The 24,671-nt window shown below is 44.0% G+C and overlaps 1 protein-coding gene across 4 annotated transcripts in view; it reads left to right on the top strand.

The window, feature by feature from the left end:
- SCUBE2 (signal peptide, CUB domain and EGF like domain containing 2) overlaps positions 1 to 21,787 on the top strand; it is a 64,442-nt gene extending 42,655 nt beyond the window's left edge. For all 4 annotated transcript variants that reach the window (XM_047878776.1, XM_047878777.1, XM_047878774.1 and 1 more), the window contains 7 exons: positions 10,098 to 10,268; positions 12,159 to 12,326; positions 13,033 to 13,194; positions 15,199 to 15,396; positions 16,592 to 16,744; positions 20,705 to 20,784; positions 21,475 to 21,787. In XM_047878776.1, the coding sequence (XP_047734732.1) occupies positions 10,098 to 10,268; positions 12,159 to 12,326; positions 13,033 to 13,194; positions 15,199 to 15,396; positions 16,592 to 16,744; positions 20,705 to 20,784; positions 21,475 to 21,627 (1,085 nt within the window). In that variant the 3' untranslated portion in view covers positions 21,628 to 21,787. The remainder of the gene's footprint in view (positions 1 to 10,097; positions 10,269 to 12,158; positions 12,327 to 13,032; positions 13,195 to 15,198; positions 15,397 to 16,591; positions 16,745 to 20,704; positions 20,785 to 21,474) is intronic.
- The last annotated feature ends 2,884 nt before the right edge of the window (positions 21,788 to 24,671 follow it).

The following is a 24,671-nucleotide window of genomic DNA, read 5'->3' as shown; positions in this document are numbered from 1 at the left end:
CACTTTATTTATTGTACTTATGTTTGCATAGAAAGGTCTCATTCATTTGACATTTAAGAACTTGGGGGACAGTCTGCTGCAGGTGACCTTTGTACCATCTGTGATCAATTCTAGCTTGATGTCAAAAAAAAAAATAGTGATTACATTCTCTGAGGAACAAATTCCTTAAGCTCCATAAAATTCACAAAGCCCTTTATACCTAAAGAAAAAATAAAGATGACATGGATTTCTATTTTTCTTTAATAGCCATTTATCCTTTTATAAAGGATGAATTATTTAAGGAATATACTTGCCAAAATATATATTTTTATATTTGATTATTCTGAAAACTTGCTGAAATTTTTAGAAGACACAATCCAGGCAACTGGCAAACTGGGAATAATTTTGTGCCTGAGTTCTTGAGAGAAACTGAGAAGGTTTAATTCAACTTTCAACAGCAGTAACATTCCTCTGCAGCAATTGAGAAAAATTAATTCAAGCAATATTTATTGAGATACCACTCTGAACTTAGGATGAAGCAGTGAACATAATGGGTGAGGAGCTTGCTGTTATGAAGTTCACATTCTAACAGAAGGATATGGACAATAAAAAAGTAAAGAAAAAAGTAATTTCAGAAGTTAAAAATGCTATGAAGATAATAATACAGAGGACAGAAGGGAGGAGGGATTACTCTCCACGGTTGTTCAAGAAGGCTTTCAGAGCAGGTGACGTTTGATCTAAGACCTAAATGAGAAGGAGCTGGCCTTGTAAAGCTCTGATGGGGGCAACGGATGTTCTGGCTGAGGAGGGATCACCAAGTGCAAATGGCCTGAGGCAGGAATGAGCCAGACATTTTCTTCTTAATTATTTCAGAATTGAGAAATTATTTGGAGTTGAACACGCAGAAATTTTCTGTTTTAAATCATGGAAATTATAAAGCTTATATTAGCAATATGGACCAATATTAGACCAATACTTATCACACAGACTTGGTAGGAAATTCTTTTATTTTTTATTTATTTATTTTTTTAATGTAATTTATTGTCAAATTGACTAACGTACAGTGTGAAAAGTGTGCTCTTTGTTTTTGGGATAGATTCCCATGGTTCATCGCTTACATACAAACACCCAGTGCTCATCCCAACAAGTAGTAGGAAATTCTTTTCATTAAAAGAGTTTAAAAAACAGAATTTGGCAAATGTTGACATTTATTGAGCACTTACAATGTGTTTAGCACTGTGCTAAGCACTTTACATATATTATGTCCTTCAGTCCTCATTGCAAGTCTCTTTTGCATCATGCCTTTTTTACAGATAAGGAAACTAAGACATAGGGAGGTAAGGAGTTTTGCCAATGTCACTCAGCAAGTAAGTGGCAGAGCCAGGGTTCAAATCCAGATCTGTCTCAAGAGCCTGTATTCCTCTCTCGGTGTGAATGCTCTCATTTCCGGGTACAGCCTGTGTCGTGTGATTCTCTAACTCTTATAGCACTCATATAGAGAACCCACAATGGGCCAGCTTTGCAGTGGGTGCTGAGGAGGCCTGGATAAATAAGACACAATCCCTCAAGTCACCCTTAGCCCTCCCAGGGAAGAGTTAGAGAAGCCTTCCCCAAAGGGAAGCCTTCACTGAGTTTTAAAGGATGCACAGAGGACGTGTAAATGGGGAGGAGTATTCCGGCAGAGGAGTAGCGCTGGGGAATGAGACTGAGCAAGATGTGCCCCTGGGGGTGGTTGACACCTCAGTATTACCAAACCAAGAGCACAAGGTAGGATGTGGTGGGTAGCTAGGCTAGTGGGAAAAGCATGCAGGTCATGAGAGACCTTGAATATGTTGCTAAGGAGCCTTGACTTTATATCTAGGTGACAAGGTGCCATTAGAGGGCTTGTAATCAGAGAATGTCCAGGTCATATTTGTATTTTAGAAAGATTTCTTTTACTGCATTGAGAGTCAGGATCAGAGGCAGAAAACCCAACTTGGGAGGCTTTGAATGCTTTGCATGAGAGATGTTGAGAATACGAAGGCACTAGATGGAGTAGAAAAGAAGCGATGGATTCTAGAAATACTTAGCAGGAAATGTGAGTAACATTTGGTAATAAATTGGATTAGGGATTGAGAAGAGGAAAAGTCAGTGTGAGCTCAGAGGTTTCTGACTTGGCCTTGATCCTTCATTTCATTCCCATAGGTCCTTAATCTCACCCAGCCCTGTTGCATATGCAAGGAGGCACGAAGAAAAAGCCTGTGGGTTGGTTGAATGGCTGGATGAATGTGATCACTGGGGAAGAAATAATCAGAAAAGATTTATAAGAAAAGCAGAAAAAAATAGGCTCTTGAGAGAGCATGAGAAAGAAAGAAAACTCAGAAAAGGAGACTAAAGGCTGAGTTCTGAATCAAAGATGCTAAGAGGAGTGCTGGGAGTCAAGTCAAGGAGGTTTTGGAGTCAGGGAGGGAAGCAGTCTGAGAAGTACTTTAGTATGACTTTATGCTGTGACAGGGCTGAAGCAGGGAGGAACAGAAGGCAAGGGAAGTAGCTGGGAGGTTATTCATCTCTAGATAGGAGATGGTGAGGATCAAAGGACCCTAGTGCCACAGAGGTGAGGATTAGCAGATGGACAAAAGGGACACAGCCGCAGAATGCTGCAGCTGACTGATGGGGCAGGGAGGAAATAGGTCTGGAATAATAACTGTGTGCGGGATTGCAAGGGTTGGAGTCTTGGTGCCTGGGGGAGTAGAGATGCCATTTAAAAATTTTTTTTCCAACGTTTTTTATTTATTTTGGGGACAGAGAGAGACAGAGCATGAACGGGGGAGGGGCAGAGAGAGAGGGAGACACAGAATCGGAAACAGGCTCCAGGCTCCGAGCCATCAGCCCAGAGCCTAACGCGGGGCTCGAACTCACGGACCGCAAGATCGTGACCTGGCTGAAGTCGGACGCTCAACCGACTGCCACCCAGGCGCCCCTAGAGATGCCATTTATAAAGAGCAAAGCCAGAGGGGTAGGAAGGACTGGGAAGGGAAGGGAAGAGAAGCATTCCCTTTGAGCAAGTTAAATTTGAGTTGCAGCAAGACTTCCAGGCAGTGATGTCCATGAGCTTCTGGGAGGCTAGGAAAATAACTTTATCTTATCATGTACAGACCAGCCCTCCTGTCCTGCATCTGTTCACACATACTCTGACCCACTTCCTGTAAAAATGGATGAATAGCCCATGCTCCTGCCAAGGTCAGCTTCTCCAGTTGGGCTCTGGAGCCCATTTGCTTTCACCTTCTCAAGAACATTGCTCCTGTTACTGTCCCCAGTGACCCCTCATCTCATAATTCTTCCTCTCTGCTAGATCATTTCCAACAGCACACAAACCTATCTCTTGTCTGAAAAACCAAACAAACCCTCCTTTGACTTCATGCCTCTCTCCAAATACTGCCTCATTTCTTTGACCACCCCCCCACCCCCAGAGAGCCAAACGCCTTGAAAGAGTTATCTAAACTTGCTGTCTTTGCGTCCTCCCCTCCCATTTTCTCCTCAACTCTAGTCAGTCTGGTTTTTGTTCCCAACCCCTCTACTGAAACTGCTTTTCCCAAGAAAAGCACTATTACACTTTTTGAACCACTTTTATGTTACCAAGTCCAGTTGCCAACTCTCATCCAGGTACTTATTTCCACTCCCTCCTCCTGGAAGCACTCTCTTCTCCTGAGTTTCAGACACCACACTCTTCTGGCTCTCCTCCCACCTCAATGGCTGCTCCCTTTTTATTTTACATGTTGCTTCTCCCCTAATTTTTGATCTCTAAACATCAGATATCCCAAGGCTCAGTCTTCTGTCCCCCATCTTGTATCTTCGCACTCTCCTACATGACCTCATTCGCTGCCAGATCTTTAAATACCGCCATGTGCTGGTGACTGCCAAACTGCCCTCTCCAGCTCTAACCTCTCTTTTGAATTATGGACTTCTTTATCTCAGGGTGTGTTCAATGTTCTTTACCACACACACACACACACACACACACACACACACACACACTCACACAGTGAAATATTTTTGAATTTATGAATGTTTATGTAAAAGTCACATACTTATACTATTGGCTAGCATATTATGCTTATCATAAAAGATAGAAGAATGAGTTACAGATGAAGTAAACAAAATTTAAAAATAACTGGCTAGCATCTTAAGGTACCATATTTATAATTTGGAAAGGTTCATTGCTAACAGTAGTGCTTATAAAGCTATCTTTCAAATAGTCTTTTTGTGAGTTGCTAGTGTTTTGGGTCAACTCTTGTCAGGTCTGATGAAATCATTACTGTTTCCATCTCTTTTTTTTTTTTTTTTTAATTTTTTTTTCAACGTTTATTTATTTTTGGGACAGCGAGAGACAGAGCATGAACGGGGGAGGGGCAGAGAGAGAGAGAGACACAGAATTGGAAACAGGCTCCAGGCTCCGAGCCATCAGCCCAGAGCCCGACGCGGGGCTCGAACTCACGGACCGCGAGATCGTGACCTGGCTGAAGTCGGACGCTTAACCGACTGCGCCACCCAGGCGCCCCTGTTTCCATCTCTTGATGTTTGACAAAGAACTAGTTGGGTAGTGAAAGGCATTTCCACCTGGCTCTTCCCTGCTGTTTACCCATACCTGCTCAGTCCAGGGTTTCTGTATGATTGTATGAAGCTGCTCTCTATTTTGTGCCAGTTAGCTTGGTTGAAACTGGATAATAAAATCAAGAGATCTATTCAACTAGGCAAACTGTAATTCTCAATACTTTGAAAAGAAGCAAAGCAGTCAGTACCTTCCCACCTTCAGAGCTGTGGATGCCTGTTTTTCCCTTTCCTTGGAGACCTTGTTACTTCATATGTGTCTCTGACTCATGGAGATGTGGACAGACTGTGGGATCAATCTTATACCCTACACTAAACCAGTGAACCTTTCTTTATTTCTTATTTTTTTAAGGTAAAAATTAATAGGCATAGATGGGAAAATGCTTTGTCCGCACCCAGTGGATCATTTTGTAAACCCCGAGGTGTAATATGCTACCTTGGAGACCAATAGTAAAACCAATGCCTTCTCAATGTCAATACTTGCATGGCCAACAGACATCTTAAACTCCACAAAACATTTTATCCTGCTCCCTCCTCCCTCCCAAATAAAACCTGCTTCTCCCTCATCTCAGCAAATAGCACTTCTATTTACCTCATTGCTCAAATTGAAAACCTCACAGTCTTCTTGACCTCTCTCATTCTTTCATGCTTCTCATCCAGTCCATTAGCAAATCCTATCATATCTGCTTTCAGATTATATCCTGGATCTACATAGTTCTGTCTTCCTCCATCATTACCGCTCTATTCCAAGTCACTATCATCCTGGGCCCAGTCTATTGTGACAGGCTCTGACTCGTTTTCCTACCCTTGCCTGACTCAGTGTGTTCTCCACATAGCAGCCATACAATCTGTTAAAACATAAGTCAGATCATGTGGCTCCCCTATGCGAAGCCTCCAATACACCTTGTGTAAGGTCTAATTTTCTTACCGTGACCTTCAAGAACCTATGAAATCTGGCCCTTGCTTGCTTTTTAGAATTCCTCTCCTATCACCCTGACCCTTTCACTGTGTTCCTGCTACACTGGCTTTTTTTTTTTTTTTTTTCCATTAGGCAATCCCATCACAAGGCCATTTCCCTCATTTCAGTCTGGTCTCTGCTCAGAGAGGAAAGCCTGGATGCTCTTTAAGACAACATATATACAACCCCCACTCCACCACTCTCCTACCTTCTTACCCTGTTGCACTTTCCTCCATTCATACTTACATCTAGGTAGCATTCTACTATATATTTATTTATTTGCTTACTTATTGTCCCTATTCTCCACTAGAATGAGAGCCCCCTGAGGGCAGGACCTTATCTGTCTTCTCTGCTATACCTCCAGTTCTGTTTAGAACAGTGTTTAGCACATCATTAATGCTAAGCATTTAACTGAAGTAATGAATTTTCACAGGGACAACAGATGAAATCCCAAGGATAGCCACCAACATTAAAACAAAAGACGGCAAAGGGCAAATCTTTGGGGAAATATTTAAATCCAGGGCAAAAGAGGCCCTCTGAAGGAAGTGACATCTCAGCCCCAGTTAACTAGGCAGGAAGAGAACACAGCATGCCTTGGGGAACCCCCCGCCCCCCCAGAAAGGTGTCAGCTGCACTCATCTCTCTGCCCCAACTCTAAGAACGTTTTCAAACAGCAAACCTGAGCACACACCAGAAACCTGGATGGGTGTGACAGCTCAGCCTCTCAGCCCCACGGGGTGCTCTTTCCTGTTATTCTGAACAGCTCCTTTAAAAGAGCTTCAAACCAGAATCCCAAGGCCACAGCATTGTCTTAGCCTCTGAGCTGTGACAAAGCAGCAGCTCCAGAACACCCTGGGAATCGGCCTGCGTGGGCAGCTTGTGGCTTTCCTTCAGAAGTCAAGGCGTGCCTCGTAAGAAAACAAGTCAGATGCTAGAGAGTGACCTCTTTTATTAGGTTCACCATCTTCACCACAGAGAGACCATAGTGTTTGTCCATAGCCTGAAATACTCAAAGGCCATAGTGTTGAAAAGAGGGTGAGCCTTCAGGTCTCTTTGTCGCCATTAATCCTGGTCCCTGCTGGTCTCTCCTTTTTGCATCAGAAAAGCTTTCTTGTATTTTTTTTTTTTAATAGGGGGAGAAAACAGCTGTGTGGGATTTGAGAATGGGATTTTAATGGTCACTGAAGACACACAAAAGCTTTGCTGTGATCGTGAAGTGTTCTGGGGGCAATTGACTCCTTTGTCTGGGGCAGCAAAACAAGCTGGCTGCTGGAGGAGAAAAGAGAACCAACTGGAACGTGTGATTGAGGCCTCTTTAGGCCAGATCTTCAGCACATTTGCAAAAAGCTGTTTTCAGGCATCTCTTCATGACATTCAGCATCACTTTTTACTGTTTAGCTCATTTTTCCCTTGTGAAAGAAACAAATTAATTTGGAAGGTGCTTGGCAGGAATTATTTCTGTAGGTCTTTCTGGAAGGAAAATGGAAACTGTGAGTGACAATATGAGTTTGTTTGTGTGAAGCAGGCCTTTCACTGGGAGAAAAAAGAACCAGTGCCCTCTTTTCTGCAGGGCAGCCCAAGGGGCCATTTCTCAGCCCTTTGCTCAGTTGGAAAATTGCAACAGATGTGGGACATTGTGAGGCTTCTCAAAATGTAATCTTGAAAAGGCTTTGGGGGGTTTAAATTGTTCTAAGGAAGAGTGGAAACCCAGAGCAGCAGGAGCCCATCCAGTTACTCATTCCAGTGAGAACCAGAGCCATTCCTGTCCATCCATGGAAGGGATCCGTTTTCCAGGGCAACTATGATGGAACAGACTGTGCTGATCTGACTCAAAGTTATGATTCTTGGGGCTTTGAAATCATTGCCGCCGTCTGGTACTTTCCCTCTAGGCACATGCATGTTACAGAAATGGAAATGGCTTGGCTGGAGGGAATCCGGACAGACAGCCCAGGTTTTATTTACTTTCTGCCAGACTTCATGACGGTTGACTTGGTAGAGCCATGAAGGAGTTACTCTGTCACTTACTGGCCTGCTGTAGGCCCATCCTAGGTCAGTCAGGAGGGACACAGGATAAGAAGTCAGGAATTCCTAGTACATAATCCAGCACCACTTTTCATGGGAGATGAACTGAAACCAGAGTCATTATGGAAACCACTATCCAGTAGTTCTCCTATTTGAGAATTAGGTCTGGAATTATAGGCTCTGTCGGCCACATATCTGTACATTAGACTCATTATAACGTTTGCCAGGAAAGCAAGAGAGCTTGGTTCACTTCCAATTTTTAAAAAAATATGATAAAATTAAATAAAATGATACTATCAATGTTATAAAAGACAATCCAAACAATATAAAAAAGTATTAAAAATTTGAATTTAGAGTATAGTTTATTGATTGATGACATTTAATTGTAGAAATAATATTTGAAATATGGTATATTTTGGCTTATTATGATTTAGAAAAAACCTCGTTTGGGTTTTTTTTTCTTTTTTAGATTTTGAAGTGAATAATGAAAAGACATTTTTATTAATGGTAATAGAGAGCCTTGCCATGTTTAACCCTAAAAGTATAAATGCAAATTGCATGAAAACAGATATTCTTCCTCACAGACATTGAAGAGATATAATAGCTAATTTTATCATGTGACATTTTATTTTCTATTTCTTAGCAGCTTCAGTAGAAAAGAGAATGTGTTGAGGTGCCTAGGTAGCTCAGTCGGTTGAGCATCCAACTTCGCCTCAGGTCATGATCTCATGGTTGATAGGTTCAAGCCCCATACTGGGCTTTGCACTGACAGCGTGGAGTCTGCTTCAGATTCTCTGTCTCCCTCTTTCTCTGCACCTTCTCCCACTCATGCTCATTTGTGTGTGCACTCTGTCTCTCCCTCTCTCTCCCCTTCTGTCTCTCACAAAAATAAGTCAACATTAAAAAAGAGAGGGGAGCCTGGGTGGCTCAGTTGGTTAAATGTCTGAGTCTTGGTTTCAGCTCAGGTCATGATCTCATGGTTTGTGGTTTCGAGCCCTGAATTGGGCTCTGTGCTGACCGCAAAGAGGCTGTTTGGGATTCTCTCTCTTTCCTTCTCTCTCTGCTCCTCCCTTGTGCTCTCTTTCCACCATCACCCCTCAAAATAAATAAATAAATTTAAAAGAGAGAGAGAGAGAGAGAGAGAGAGAGAGAGAGAGAGAATATGTTTATTCTAGTCAAGGTCCCCTAATGCCACATAGAGAATCCTTGGGAAAGGCTTGAATTATGATTCTGCACTTTTGTTAGAGAACTTTCTTCCCCTTAAATCCAAGACTCTTAATCTCACTGTAGGTGTATTTCACAGACTAGCTGTGGGACCTTGGCCAAATTATTTCACGTCCTTAAGTCTCTGTTTCTGTAAAATGTAGTTAAAAATAGTACCTAACTCCTTAGGGTTGTTAGATCTTAAGGGTTGTGTTTGTTTGTTTCTTTGTTTGTTTGTTTGTTTGTTTGTTTTTAAGTAGGCTCCATGCCCAAAGTGGAGCTTAAACTCATGACCCTGAGATCAAAAGTCACATGCTTTACTGACTGAGCCAGCCAGGCACCCCTATAGGGTTGTTTTGGGGGATATGAGATAATGTATGTAAAGATTTGGGCATGGTTAACAGGAGATATTAAGTACTTAGTAAATGTTAACCATTAGAAAGGCTATTTTGATGGTTATGATGATGTTTGAATATGATATTAAAGAACCCAATTAAGCATATTTATTTTATATTTATATTCTAAAATAAGATATAAATCTATATTTAATAACTACTAATACCAGAAATAAAGTCAGAAGCATAGTTTATTAATTTCCTTGTAGTTTAGTCTTTCAGGAGACATTTACTATGGTTTCCTCTTTATAATATATTAATTTGATTACAAACATGAAGCGTGCTATGTTGGAGAGCTTATTGGTAAGACTTTTGAGATCACCCTCCTCACAGCCACCAGAGAGTGAATGTTTCAATGGTTCCTCTACCTGAAGAATAAAATCCAAATGCCTGGCATTCAAGAATTTTTAAAATCTATCCTAAACTTCCTTTCTTCCTTCTCTTCCTATATGTCAAGCATGACCTTTTATGACCTGCCCCCTTTTCTTCCTGGGGAGATCCTATTCATCCTTTAATGTCGCACACAGATGGGGCCTCTAGGAAGCCTTCAGGGATGCCATCAGCCAGAATTAATAGCACCCTTGTTTCTATTCCTTTAGCGCTGGGCCTATGTTCAGTGAATGATTTTCATTTTATAATCCTTCTGACAGCTCTGTGAAATAGGAAAAGTCATCAAGTGCTTGTGCTCAAAGATAATTAAGACCACTGTGATCCCTGCTTCCAAGGAGTTCATGGTCTAGGGAGAGAAAACCTGCAAACACCTCTAACAGTGGGCCATAGGGATCATGGCAGAGGGGTGTGCACAGAAAACCCAAAGGTGGCACATATTCTGTATTCAGGGGTTTGTATGAAGGAGTGTGGGGTCAATGCCATCTGTTTACTGTTATCTCTAGCACTCTTCCTTTCTTGGCCTCTATCCCCTCACTGACCAGATCATTTCCCACTTTGGCTAGTCAGTTGCAGGGCTGGGACATATTATGATGGAGCACAAGAACGCTGCATTTTATGTCCAAATGGAACCTTCCAAAATGAGGAAGGACAAATCACATGTGAACCATGCCCAAGACCGGAAAATCCAGGAGTCCTGAAGACTCCAGAAGCTTGGAATATATCTGAATGTGGAGGTAAGGGTTCCATCTGCTCCTTCTTATTCCTCCCGTCTCCAATATTGCTTAGATGGAAGGTGTTAAGTAATGTTTCAGTGCAGACAATGCATACTGCACCATGGGCTTCCTATGGGCAGGGACCACACTGGGTTTATCTTTGGCTCAAATGCCTACCTTGGTGCCCAACACATGCTGGGGTGATGCTCACTTGGACAAATAAATGAAAAGTTGATAGAAGGCATTGTCAGAAAAGAAGGTGTAAGCGTTGCTAATGCACACTTTACTCACTATAAATAAATATACCTTGACACCTGAATGATCTCCCAGTGTGTAGTGTTACAGTGGAGAAAGTGGTTCTCACTGTTTGTCCAGTTTTGGTCTCAAATTCATACCGTATTGATTTTTAAGGAGTAACCATTTGGTGACTTTGTTAAAACTCTGTGAAGAGTTTTTCATGTCCCTTATGTTAACTCTAGAGCCAGGTTGATTTAGATTTTTGTGGGCTTATTTCCTATTTATTTTATTAATAAAATAATTTGATTTTTGATTTTTGATTAAGTGGCCAGCTGTATTGATGCTCTGTGGGCTCACATAGAAGGTGTGATCTGACACGGCAGTTTGTAGGTGATGTCTGTGGTGGAGAGCAGGTGGCCCCTGCCTCTCCTCCCAGTGACTCCCAGAGTCAGCTTTAGTTCCCACCTACATGACTCCAGACTCAACTGTGGGATCTTTCAAAGGGTTTAAAAATCAGAGCCTCAGACTAACTGCATGACTCCTACCATATCTTTGGCCTGTTATGAAATCCTAGGACCAACTGTGGGTTGATAAGGAAGCACTTTGGAGCATCTATTTATACTTGTATGTGGCCTTATTAAGATATATTTATAATAATAATGTTAGTAGTAATTATAATAATAATAATTGCTAACATTTATTGAGTACTTACCTATGCCAGGCATAGGCAAAGTATATTACATGAATTAGTCCTCTGCTTGTTGTATCACTACAACAACTTTATGAGGGTCAGGTAATTCACTGAAGGTCACACAGCCAAAGAGTGGAGGATCTGGCATCAGAACATAGGTCTGACAGATTCCAGACTCTTCCCCTGGGTGTGTGTTCATTAAATGTCATTATATCTAGAACTTATAGGTAGAAAGAAGACTGTGAAAATTAATAAGGGAGAGATCAGCAGTACAAGAGTCAACAGATTTTCATAATACCTTGGCAATGACAAGCTAATTCCTAAAGAACACGTGCTTTTAGAAATCCTTTGGTTTATGGCTGTGCTTCTTGCCATAAACTTAAAAAATAATAAAGTAAGGTGCTTAAAGTCCCTCTGGTGCTTAAAGACCCACTGGGTCCCTCTATCAATGTGGATTCGATTGGTTGGATTTAGTAGGGGGAGTCCAGGGCACACTCTAGTGTAAGATGTAACTTAGTGTATATAATTGATAAAACAGGGAGACTCTTTCATGACCAGAGAGTCTTTATATCACTAGGATGTAGCAGCTGGGTAAGAGTGTACTTCTGGGACAGATTACCGGATTGATTCCAGAGCAGAGAACCCTCTCTGGGGGCTCCTGCATTGCAGGGGCTATCTGGGCACTGTGTAGTCCTAAGCCTTAAGCAAATGCAGGCCTCATCCCAACTTTGGAAGCAGTTAACACTTGGCTCCTTGGTCTCCATCTTGGCACCATGCTTTGTTGCTCTGTGTGTAAACATCAAGCACTCACATGCCACCTACTCAGGGTCAGTGGCAGGGCAGGAGCGGGCTCCTCTCACAGAGGTGGGAGCTCAGGTCAGCATAGGGCAATAGGTCTCACCAAGTTCTGAGCTCATCTACAGAGAGATGGGAAAGGGTCTGACCCGGGGGCCTTGCTCACTTAGGGTCATTGGTTTCCCCAGGTCTGTGCCAACCCGGTGAATATTCTGCAGATGGTTTTGCACCCTGCCAGCTCTGTGCCCTGGGCACATTCCAGCCTGAGGCCGGCCGTACTTCCTGCTTCCCCTGTGGAGGAGGCCTCCCTACCAAACATCTGGGAGCCACTTCCTTCCAGGACTGTGAAACCAGAGGTGAGGACTTGGCAGCTTGCTTTTTTCCAGAGCTGAATTTCCCTTTTGAGAACTGTGGGGGCCTGGTAAAGCTCCTATAAGGCCAGCCCAGAGGTGCCTTGTGTGGTGTCCCAGTAGCTGAGAGGTCAGGTCCCAGCACCATCCACTCCTGCAGGATATACAAGGAGCATGGGAACTCCCTAGATGTGGTCTCCCCCAGCCACCTGGCCCCCTTCAGACAGGGCTGACTGGTCTGGGAGAGGTGAACAGGTTTTATGCAACAGGTTCTTGGCTCCTTCTTTCCAGCCTTCCTCCCTCTCAGCCCCCTCCCCGGCCCCCCTCCCATATAGGTCCTGCCCTTCCCCAGAGACCCACTGCCACCTCTCCCAGGACCTGGCATCAGTTAAGCACCCTCACAGCTCACAAGCGTGCTTTGCATGAGAACTCAGGCTGTGCTCATTTATGCCTGACTCTGCATGGACTGTAAACTCTTTGAAGATACACCCATACTTTGTTCCCTGTGTATTTTGCTCAGTGTCGTGAGTCACAGGTCCCACCCAAGCTGGCTATTTAGGGAATTAAGTGTTGATTAGCCCCAGATTAGTAGGAAAGCAGTACTTCATTTGGGCATACAAATTTATTTCACCAACTGTGAAAACTTTTATGTGACCGTTGATGAAAACACAATTTTTTTTTTCATTTTCTCCACCCTCCCCCGACCCCACAGTTCAATGTTCACCTGGACATTTCTACAACACCACCACTCACCGATGTATTCGTTGCCCAGCAGGAACATATCAACCTGAATTTGGAAAAAATAATTGTGTTTCTTGCCCAGGAAATACTACCACTGACTTTGATGGCTCCACAAACATAACTCAATGTAAAGGTAGGTCTCTCTAAGGCTTTCACAGTCTTGACCAAGAGGGAGGTGCCTGGGTCCACCTGGGACTGGGGGGGTTGGTGCAGGGGTCCCAGGTGCCTTGAGAACCATGAGGACACGGCTAACCCAGCTCAGGCACTGCAGGTCAGCACCGAAGGAGAACCAGGCTTGGCTCCCAGGTACTTACTTGTGTTGATCCTGGCTACTTCTCTGGGCACACTGACAGGCTATGCTCGCTGAAATTTCCTCCCACAAGCAGAGTTTCAGTTCAGCAAACATTGTTTGAGGACCTGTCAAACTCGAGGCCCTCCAAGCAGAATAAGTCCCTTGCCCTGCAGGCAGCACAGGCTGTAGGATTGAAGAGGAAAGAGCAATTAACTCTGCCTAGAGAGATGAGGGAAGGCTTCTGGAAGGCATGAGAAGGTTTTGATGGAGAGGGTGGGGGGAGAGCAGGAGAAAGATCTTTATACCCAAGACCACAGCTGGAAGGAAACACACACTCAGAAAAATGAAAGGCTTTTTGAGAGACCCCCTGGACCTGGATCATGGAATGTCTGAGTGGAATCTGAGGCAGAGCAGGAAGGGAAGCCTTGAATGCCACACAAAGGAATTTTATTTGTGTCCTGTAGGAATGGGGAGCAGATCATTCAAGGACTTGTTGTATATTTAGCTGGTTGGTTGGTTTTTAACCATTATGTAAAATTCTCCACTAAAGGTCAGAAGTGAATCTCAGCTGACTCATTGTCATTAACACAGTGGTGTAGGGGAGCAAGGAGGCCTTCCCAAACTGGAGGAGTTTGGGATTGAAGTTCACAGTGTTAGAAAATTCTTCCCTGTACCCAGATGAAATCTGTTTCCTTGTCCTCCCATCCCCAACCCTTCATTGGCCCTTAGGAGCCACATGGCACGGATCTTCAGGCTGTCCTTCAGACTTGAAGCTGAGTCCTTCTCAACTCCATGGCTCTCCCCACTCCACCCCCTTCCAAGAAGAAATTTTTTCTAGTGGGAATAATAATTCACAGTTACAGGGCACCTGGGTGGCTCAGTTGGTTGAGTGTCCTACTTTGGCTCAGGTCATGATCTCATGGTTCATGGATCCAAGTCCCACATCAGGCTCTCTGCCTACAGCATGGAACCTGCTTTAGGATCTTCTGTCTCCTTCTCTCTCTGCCGCTCCCCCACTCACACTTTCTCTCTCAAAAATAAATAAACATTAAAAAAAATAATTGCCAGTTACAATTAGGAAAAAAATAGTCCCTTCAACATCCTCTCCTGCACAGGTGCACCTGACAGTTTTATACAATAAGCCCCTTGAGGGCAAGGACTGTGTCTTTCTCATTTCTGAACTCCCAGAGCTTTTGCTAACATTTATTGGATGAATGGAGATTCAATGGCTGAGGGGTGTGTGTGTGTGTGTGTGTGTGTGTGTGCGTGCGCACGCGAGTGCTCCTGATCTTTGCTCCCAGAGGTGAATATCCAGCAAGCCCCATATTGACTGAGACCTAATTGGAATTTTCTTATGCACCAAAAATAAAATGTGGTCTTGACCAGAAAGAAAAGAGAAAAAATATGGCTATCATAAATTCATCAAGGTCTCTAGGAAAGGGTCACATATCCTCTAGTTAGCAGTCAGCTCTGTTCTCCCTATTTTTAAAGACTTAGAAATTCTATGTCATGGGTTCCCCTGGCACCTAGACTTTGTAAGCAAAATATTGAAAACCAAATTCATCCTTTGTTTCATGAATGCCTTCCTCTGATCTTGAGCACCTTCAAGTTAAAGAGAAAATGGTAACTCAGAGGGGAACTCAGTGGGGTAAGCTCTGTGTGGGAGTTAGTGTAGTTAGGCTCCCACGGGCGACCGTAAGCATTACAGGACACATTAATTCCTGGGATGGTGCCATTCCTCAATGGCAAGAGGATGCAGTGGTTCTCCTCAATTGAGCTGCTGGTGGCCATGACAGAATGATGAAAATGCTGTGCCTTCATAACTCATGGCATTTCCTCTTCCAGACAGAAGATGTGGAGGGGAGCTGGGAGATTTCACCGGATACATTGAATCCCCAAACTACCCAGGCAATTACCCAGCCAACACGGAGTGTACATGGACCATCAACCCGCCGCCCAAGCGCCGAATCTTGATTGTGGTCCCTGAGATCTTCCTGCCCATAGAAGATGACTGTGGAGACTACCTGGTGATGCGGAAAACCTGTGCGTCCCCTCTCTCCCCTCCCCTCTAAGGCTAGCATGGAAGCCTGCTGGCATGCTCCCCAGCTTTAAATGTGAGCAGCAAGGCTAGAGTGTCACCTTTGTATTAGAACAGAGATGGGACATGAGTTTATAGTGTTTGCCAAGAAACAAAATTTAGACAAACCCAACTTGAGGCCTCTTGCTGAATCCCAGAGGTAGTGATTCTGCAGGTCAGTCTCCCCCCCGGGCTCGCCGGGGACCCTCTTCCACAACATCACACAGAGGCAATGAAGCTCATGGAAGCCAGGCCCCAGACCGTTGTCTCACTGTGGGAAGCCACTCGTGGCTTTGGGACTGACTGAGGCTAAAGTCATAGTCCAGCCAGGAGGGACCCTCCTCCTATCCTGACGCATGACCCAGTGCCCATTAAGGGACACTGCCAGCAACACAACTTCAAGGCAGTGTAGTGAGTGAGCTCAGCAGCCAGACTGCCTAGACCTGAACCCAGCTTCACCTTTTGTTAGTTCCATGATCTTGGACATACATTCTGATTCTTTCTGCAACTCCTTTTTCTCATCTGCTAAAATGGGGATGATAATAGTTGCTACCTCATAGGGTTATCATGAGGAATAAATGACTTCATGTACATAAAGCACTTAGAATAATAATGACACATGGAGCCATTGTGTTTGCCACTCTTATTAGTGATTACAGTGTCTGAAGTCAGGTGTGGGTTTGAATCCTGAGCTATCCACATACTGGCTCTGTGACCCTGGGCAAATGCTTAAACTCTGTAAATGAGTTAACAGTGGCACTGACTTCCTATGGCTTTCAGAGGATTAAGTGAGATAAAGTCCATAAAGTGCATAGTGCACCACCTAGTCTTTGGGAGCATGCGGGGATTGGGGGTGGTTATTGCTGGATGACAGCAGGTAGCTTTGGAATTAGACGGCCTCTCCTTAGCCCCTGCAGTGAGCACCGCAGCCTGGGCTGCTGCTGTTTGTCTAGCCATGGGCATTTCAGTTAGCCTTCCCTGGGGGCTTGCAATCACCAGTGGAGTCCACTCAATTCCCAGGACTTTGGCTCCTATGAGCTGAGCCCAAAGAGCTCTGGAGCATAACTTGTTTTACGGTGTTTTCCTTTGAAACAATGAGTGTTCATTGTCTGCTGCTCAGGATGAGTCCTGAACCTTGCCCTCTCTAACTTCCCTTGGCAGCTTCATCGAATTCTGTGACAACATACGAAACCTGTCAGACCTATGAACGCCCCATCGCCTTCACCTCCAGGTCAAAGAAGCTGTGGATTCAGTTTAAGTCCAATGAAGGGAACAGTGCCAGAGGGTTCCAGGTCCCGTATGTGACATACGATGGTAAGCGCTGTGAAGCTTGGGCTGCTTCACAGAAGCAAGGAGCTTCTCTGCTTTCAGGAGAACCAACTTCTGGGCCAGCTGGTAGATTGCTGACAAGCACACGTGCTCAGAAAGGCAGGTGGAATAAGGAGAAAGGACACTGCTGACTCACATGCGTCAAATTTTAAACAAGCATTTGGGGACACTTACTACAGGGATGAAAAGATGTTTTAGAAAATAAGTAAAAGTGAGCATGGCTTGGTGGGGAAGCACATGGGTCAGCCTCGACCTAATCTCTTCAGTGACTTTGTGTATGTTACTTACCATCTCTAAGTCTCATGTTCTTAATGTGTAAATGACGATAATCATTAGATCTAACATGGCAGTTAAATGCGATAATCCACAAAGGACTTGGTGCAGTGCCAGGCACATAGTAAATGCTCAGTAAATACTAGCTAATTATGACTGTGACTTTCATTACATGGAATCCTGAGGAGCAGGGGAGAAAGACCCAAGTTCTGGTCCTGTCTCTGCTACGAATTTTCTGTGTAATTTTGGGCAAATCAGATGACTTCTCTGGTTTCATTTGCTTCTTGTTAGGTGAAGGGGTGCCCTGTGTGAGCCCTGGGGGCCTACCTGGGTCTGGGACGTGGTTGATCAACATTTACTTAAAATACAAAATGCACTAGAAAGAATACAGCAAAATCTCAAGAGATTTGGGCCTTGAAAGAACATATGAGTTGTGTGTGTGTGTGTGTGTGTGTGTGTGTGTGTGTGTGTGTGTGTGTTTTGTTTTGTTTTGTGTTTTTTTTAATAATGGGAAGAACATTAGTTAGAGAGAATGATCTAGGCCAAAGGATAGAGTACCTGGCATGTATGGGGACTGATTAATGGCCTGATTTGGTCAGTCAGTAGGGTGCATGGGGCTTAGCAGTGAGAGATAAGATTAGAAGCGTGTGGAGTTGGGTGGTGAAGGGCCTGGAGTGCTAAACTCAGAAGGGTGGACCTAATCTTACAGGGAGCCATGAGCCATTGAAGGTTTTTACACAAGTGCTGACAGTAGATGTTTTGGACAGATAGTATTCTATGGATTTTATAAAAGCATTTCACATTTATAACATGTTCCAAATCCAGGATTATCAACTCTGTGCCTGAAACCATGCCAAATCCCTCCTGATAAGGGCTCTTAGGATCAGAGCCCTAGGTGGACACAAACACCTTCCATGTGGCTCTGCTGAGAGAGACAGAACACCTCGTCTACCTGAAAGCAAACAACCAACAGCCCCCCTGCCCCCAATCTGGAATCAGTGAAAGAACCAAAAAAGACACGGAGACTCCAGAATAAACATCACTAAAGCTCACATCTTTTTGCTTGGCTGTTCTCAACTCTACCTTTGTGATACATGAAAACACCTTTTTTTTTTTTCTTCATTTTCTCAAATAAAGAGTTGTAGCTTGAACAGGGAAATTACACATAAAGCTGCTGAGGCCCATGAGAGTGTGTCTTATACATGTCACAGCAGATACTAGTTGAAAATTGCTGTTAGTAATATAGAAGCCTTTTAGGTCTTTGCTCAGAGCTTATTTCATCTTTTTTTTTTTTTTTTTTTTTTTTGAACATATATTTCAGACAAGCTTGATACCTGGTTTCCAAGCCCGGAAGAATAGAAATCACATTTAGAAGGGGCAAGTGAGGCTGCTACAGAGTGGCTTACTGACCACTGGAGGATGGGGAGAACTGTAGTCCCGGCTAACTTGCACTGAGTACGTGTACTGAGTACCAGGCATGTGCTGAGTGCCTTTGACACCGCACAGCCCTCATAATTGCCATAGACACGATTCTTTCCTGATTCTACGGACAAGACCACTCAGGCTTAGAGAGTAACTTAGACTAACTGGCCTGAGGTCAGGAGGACAAAGTGGCAGAGATCTTTGGGACTCCAGGGCCTGAGTTCTTACCTATGACTCTTGACTGCTTTTCTCATGACAGTTGTAGCAAGGGATAAAACACGTAGTTCTTGATAGTGGAGGGAATGTTTTTAAAAGACAGCAGTCTGGGGTGCCTGGGTGGCTCAGGTAATGATCTCATGGTTCATGAGTTCGGGCCCTGCATCAGGTTCTGTGCTGACAGCGCAGAGCCTGCTTCGGATCCTCTGTCTCCCTCTCTCTCTGCCTTCCCCAGCTTGTATGCTCTCTCTCTCAAAATAAATAAGTAAACATTTAAAAAAGACATCAGCCTGGGAGCATTTGGTGTGGTGGCAAACAGTGCTTCAGTTCTCTCTTACACTAGGACATGGCACAGCAACTGGTCCTCCTAGTGGTGAACACCCATCATCAAGAGGAGCTAGTTCTCTGAGGAGGAGACTCTGCAACAAAGGAATTCAAGATAAACATGTACTCTTACTCATATTTGATATTCACTAAAGTAGAAGAATAAGAAGGAAGATACCACATGAATAGAGCACCAGTGAGGTTGAACCTATATTAAATTAGTAATCATGAGAACCATACGATAGTTAATAGTTAATAAATGTTCATTAATCACCACTTGACTAGGAGAAACTTTTTCAAGCACTCTTTCCACATAGTTCCAGTGATGTTCTTATGATTTGTTTGTACATGATATGCATACAAAGAGCCATTCTTTTCAGCCTGGAATTTGGAAAAGATTGTGTTTTGCATGTGCTTGGTTTGAATTATGACTAGGAAGTAGGCTAGACTTTGAAAGGTGGGGATTCAGATTTGGAGACAGCTTACATTGTGTGCACTGCATTTACTATGTACATCAGCACCAAAAATTAATAAGAAAATGAACATAGCTTTCTTCCCTCTTTAACCAATGAAATTCTCCCCATCCCCTCCAAAAAAAAAAAAAAAAAAAAAAGAGGAAAAAAGGAAAGAAGAGTCTTGCTTGGTACTAAGAAGCTTGATTGTTTTACATAATACAAGGGCAGAGAGAAAAAAGGGAGGACAGAAGGGAGAAAAGTAGAGAAGAGAAAAGCCCTGAGGCTGGTGGACTCACCAGAGAGCAAGTATAGATGGAAGAGATGAGAACCAAGCTCTGAGCCCTGCGACCCTCCCATAGTAAGAGGTCAGGGAGAGGAGGAAGAATAGCAAAGGAACTTCAGGCAAAGTGACCAGTGAGGTAGGAGGAAAACCTGAAAGCATGGTATCCCGGAAGCTGAGTGAAGAAGTGGATCGAGGAGGAGGGGTGACTAGAGACTGAGTATTGACAATTCTTTTGAGTAGTTTTGCAATAAAGAGGGCAGAAATGTAGGATGGAAGCTGAGGGAGAAATGAGGTCAAGGGGGGAACGTTTTTGGGATTGGAGACATAATAACATGTTTACATGCTGATGGGGAAGGCCCAATAGAGAGAGAAAATGTCATCATGTAGGAAAGAAAGGGCAGAAGTACTGGAACAATGCCCTTGACTTGGTGAGAGAAGATGGAGCCAGTGGAAAAAGTGTAGGAAGGGTGTTGACTGGATGCACAGAGGGTTCATCCAAGGGAAGATGGAACAGAAGAGGTGGGTGCAGAGGCTGGTAGGTGAGAGAATGTGGGAGTCTGTGGAAGTTCTCTTCTGATCACCTTCTCAGTATCACAGTGGTCACTGTTCTGATAGCAGCTGCAGAAGAGGCACTTCTCAGAACCTTATTTAAAAATGAAAGAAAGGGGGCGCCTGGGTGGCTCAGTCGGTTAAGCGGCCAACTTTGGCTCAGGTCACGATCTCGCGGTCCGTGAGTTCGAGCCCCGTGTCGGGCTCTGTGCTGACAGCTCAGAGCCTGGAGCCTGCTTCGGATTCTGTGTCTCCCTCTCTCTGACCCTCCCCCGTTCATGCTCTGTCTCTCTCTGTCTCAAAAATAAATAAATATTTAAAAAAATTAAAAAAAATAATAAAAAATTTTAAAAAATGAAAGAAAGAGTGAGTTTGGAAATAACTAAATCCCATGAATGTCAATCATGTCCTTTATTCCAACAGAGGACTACCAGGAGCTCATTGAAGATATAGTTCGAGATGGCAGGCTCTATGCATCTGAGAACCATCAGGAAATACTTAAGGTGAGTACATAGTGAAGGTGGATGCTACAGTCACCCATGGAGCTCCCAGGCACCACTGGAGGAAGGTTTTCCTTTTGCTCCATGTTGCCACCTTTCAGACACCAAGCCTGCTCTGGGCTGAGGTCAGTTTTATATCTTCACCAGACTTAATTAAAAAAAATATTCAGATGGCTTTCTTCAATGTTGTCAAGTGAAACTGTATTATTTTTTTTTTTAATTTGGAAATGCGTGGAGGAACAGTGGGAAACTTGCTTACTCTAAATCCAAGCCAGTGGCAAATCATGGTTCCATGTTCACTCTCCAAATAACTGAATATCATTGACTCCTTGTTTATCCTTCAAGCCTAAAGTCCACCAAATTTTAGATGCTTATAAGTACTTATCAGACACTTGCCATCTCACTAACCCTGTAAATATTCCCCAGATTCCAGTGTTGCATCTCATCTGGTTTAGAAAAAGAAAACCATTTTTTATTTATTACCCTTTCCTTTATAAAAGTAACCCATGTTTTTTGTAGATACTTTGGGAAAATAAATACTGGAAAAGAGATAAAAATCAGAGGAAACAATTTTCACTAAGTGTTTTCAGCTCAGCAACCTACTGTCCAACACTGGGACATTATAGTTCCATTGGCAAAATGTTGGAATGTTTAAGTATTTTGGCCCAGTAACAAAACTTGTGTTCTTTTTAGGATAAGAAGCTGATCAAAGCTCTGTTTGATGTCCTGGCCCACCCCCAGAACTATTTCAAGTACACAGCCCAGGAATCCCGAGAGATGTTCCCAAGATCTTTCATCCGATTGCTACGTTCCAAAGTGTCCAGGTTCTTGAGGCCTTACAAATGAGCCGGGCCACGTGCCACTCAGTGCCATGATCTGCCTGTGGGCTGCTGGGATGCAGCCATCTGCCTATGCAGCCAACATAGTCGGATATCGCTGCCTCCAGTAGCAGTGACTCATTAGAGTTCAATTTTTATAGATAATACAGATATTTTGGTAAATTGAACTTGGTTTTTCTTTCCCAGCATTGTGGACATGGGCTATGAATGGCAGTGAGTCCCACCATCTTTCACTGCGGTGGGTGGATGTCTTGGGGACATCAAGGGCTGGCTGAGCTGGACGTTAGTCAGCTCAGGTGAGACTCACCTGTCCTTTCTGGTTCTCACTCCTCCTCAAGGGGGCCGTGGTGGAAAGGAGTCCACAGAAGGGGCTGCCTTACCTGAAACTTCAGCTTCCTCCTTCCCAGTCCTCCCTAAGGGAGCCCTCTGCACCCATGCTGTGACCAGGCAGAGCAGGAAAGAAGGAAGGGAGGGTGGGAGAGCCCTTCAGGCATCATGCACCCACCTGAGACCCAGGAGGATTCTGTTTCCCCATAGCCTTCTCCAGCCTGTGTGACCAGAGCTTGATCCCAGGACCCTGGGTTCTGAGCAGTGATCATTTAAGAATACTTAAAGCAGAAAGAATTAGAAATAAAAAGATAAAAACTAAGCACTTCCACAGATGTAATCATGTGGATCTATGGACGATGGCCTTCCTAGTTGCCAGCTTCCACTCTGCAGCGAATGCACAGTGCTGGTTTTAGCACCTTCAGCTGTGCCTTCAGATGCTCCACTGGGCCCTGCATCAGGGCCTGGAGAGTTCAGGCCGGATGTGATCTCCTTGGCGGATGAGAATCACCCACTGTTATGAAAAAGAGATTTCACAGATCCTGAGTCACTACTGCCAAGGGTGCTACGTCTCAGTGGGCTTGCCTCCACAGGTGTCTGAGGGCCACGTGGGCCACTGTGCAGCCAGCCGGTTATGTTTGCCTTCCTTGCCCACTCTTCAAGGTCAGGCACTGCTGCAGCTCTGAGGATGTGAGCGGCACCACTAAGGGTGGGCTCGTTCTCTTAGTCACCACACCACTGCCAGGAGCAGCTGCACAAATCCCCGTCTCCAGGTACTGCAGAATCACATTTGGTTGGCACAGTGGGGACTCACAATCATTTTCTTCCGCAGAATCTTGAATTTTCAACATTACTTAATTTGTAAAAATTTAAATCCATAGGCAAAAATCTCATTACAGTGAAGAAAAAAAGAATCCTATCAAACAAGCTGCCATTTCCCTAATGAATGGGCTGAACTACACACACCTATAGTGTTTTGTTACTTCAGTAACAAACTAACTCTGTACACCAAAGTACGAAAAAATGGTTAGCAAATATTTTTAAAGAAAACAGAGCCTATTGGGAAGCTCTCTTTTCACCCCAGTTGTTGTTTTTTTAACCTACTTACAACATTGATTAAAAAAAAATACCCTAATCCAAATTTTCTTCTTTATTTGCATGGGTCCTAAATACCCATTTCCAAATTGCTTTTAAAAAATGTGAATATTTTCATTTTTTACAATCATCATCAAAATAAGCACTTGGAGTTTGTCATACAAGGACTTCGTCTACATTTCTGAGTCTCATCATAAGATGAAAATTCAAATGTAATATCACCTGAGTCAGTGACCCGATCCATGTGGAGGAGGGGTGAGCTGAACTGTGCCATCCTGTCCTAAGCACGTTAGTAACTCTATGTTCATGACTGTGTGATGCTGTATTGCTGAGGTCACAGGAAGACTAGGGATGGAAATGCACTGTGGGCTGAGACCCCACACGAGAGCTGTGCTCCTGGTATAAGCATGAGCAACTGAGGTCCTCCCTAAGCTTCCTCTCTATCCCCGTCAACCACCCTGAGAGATGTTGTGGTGGGCTGGCTGCCTGGGGCTACTGTTGCTACCTGCTAAATCAATCAATATTTATTGAACCTCTGCTCTGTGTCAGGTACTGTTCTGGGCCCTAGGGACGCCCAGTCACAAGGCAGACAGGGTCCTTGCCCTCATGGGACTTACATTTTAGAGGGAGGAGATAGTCAATGACTAAACAAATTACCACAAAAAAGTATCAGCTAGCATTAAATGTTATGTTGTAGGTTAATGTGACACATGACTGTGTCACTACTTTAGAATTATGGATTATGGATGTCCTTTCTGGGGAAATGACATTTCAAACTGAAAATAGCCAGAAGGAACCAGTCTTGGGAAAGAACAGTCAGGGCAAAGAGTACTCCAGAGAGAGGGAAACCAAGTGCAAAGGCTGGCAGGCAGAAGCCAGCGTGTGTGGGGGTCACAGTCCAGTGAGGAAGCAAATGGGATGAAGTGAGGCCAGGGGACTGGACAGGAGCCAGAGCACATCAAGCTTTGGAATCCAGAATGAGGGGTTCGGGTTTAATTCTGAATATGTTGTGAAGCTTTTAGAGGGGTTTAAGCAGAGGAGTGGGATGACCCGATTTATGTTTGTAAAAGATCGTTCTGGTTACTATATGAATAGATTTCAGAAAAAGGCATGGAGGCAGAGAGCCATTAACAAACTATTGCAACCAACCAGGCAGTCATCCAGGTAGGAGATGAGTTTGTCTGCGTTAAGGTTGTAGAAGTGGAGATGTGAGAATAGTTTCTGGACATGTTTTGGGGCAGAGTCAAGAATTCGCATGAGGATTGGATGGAGAGGAAGGGAAAGGCAGCAACTGAAGAGGCCTCCTACTTGCCTGAGCAACTGGTAGCTGGAGGAGACCACAGGAAGAGAGAGTCTGGGACATGTGACAGTTTTAAAACATGTCCACAACTTCTTTGATGCTCCTTCCATGGAAAGTTGGTGGTCTTTTGACCCTCCCCTTAACTTGGAGCTCTGTGACTGCTTCCCCAGTTTAGTGTGGCAGAAATAACATTTTACCAGTTCCCGGGCCCAGTACTTCAGACACTGGCAATTTCCACTTCTTTTGCTCACACCGAGAACTCAGTCACCACAGCCTGTGGAGCAGCCATGCAGAGAGGAACCACAGCCCCCCACCCATAGCCCAGCTGA

Source organism: Prionailurus viverrinus, chromosome D1, assembly GCF_022837055.1.
Source record: "Prionailurus viverrinus isolate Anna chromosome D1, UM_Priviv_1.0, whole genome shotgun sequence".
NCBI classification, from domain to species: Eukaryota; Metazoa; Chordata; class Mammalia; order Carnivora; family Felidae; genus Prionailurus; species Prionailurus viverrinus.
The sequence above is the reverse complement of the archived record's forward strand: the minus strand, read 5'-3'. Positions and strand labels throughout refer to the sequence as shown.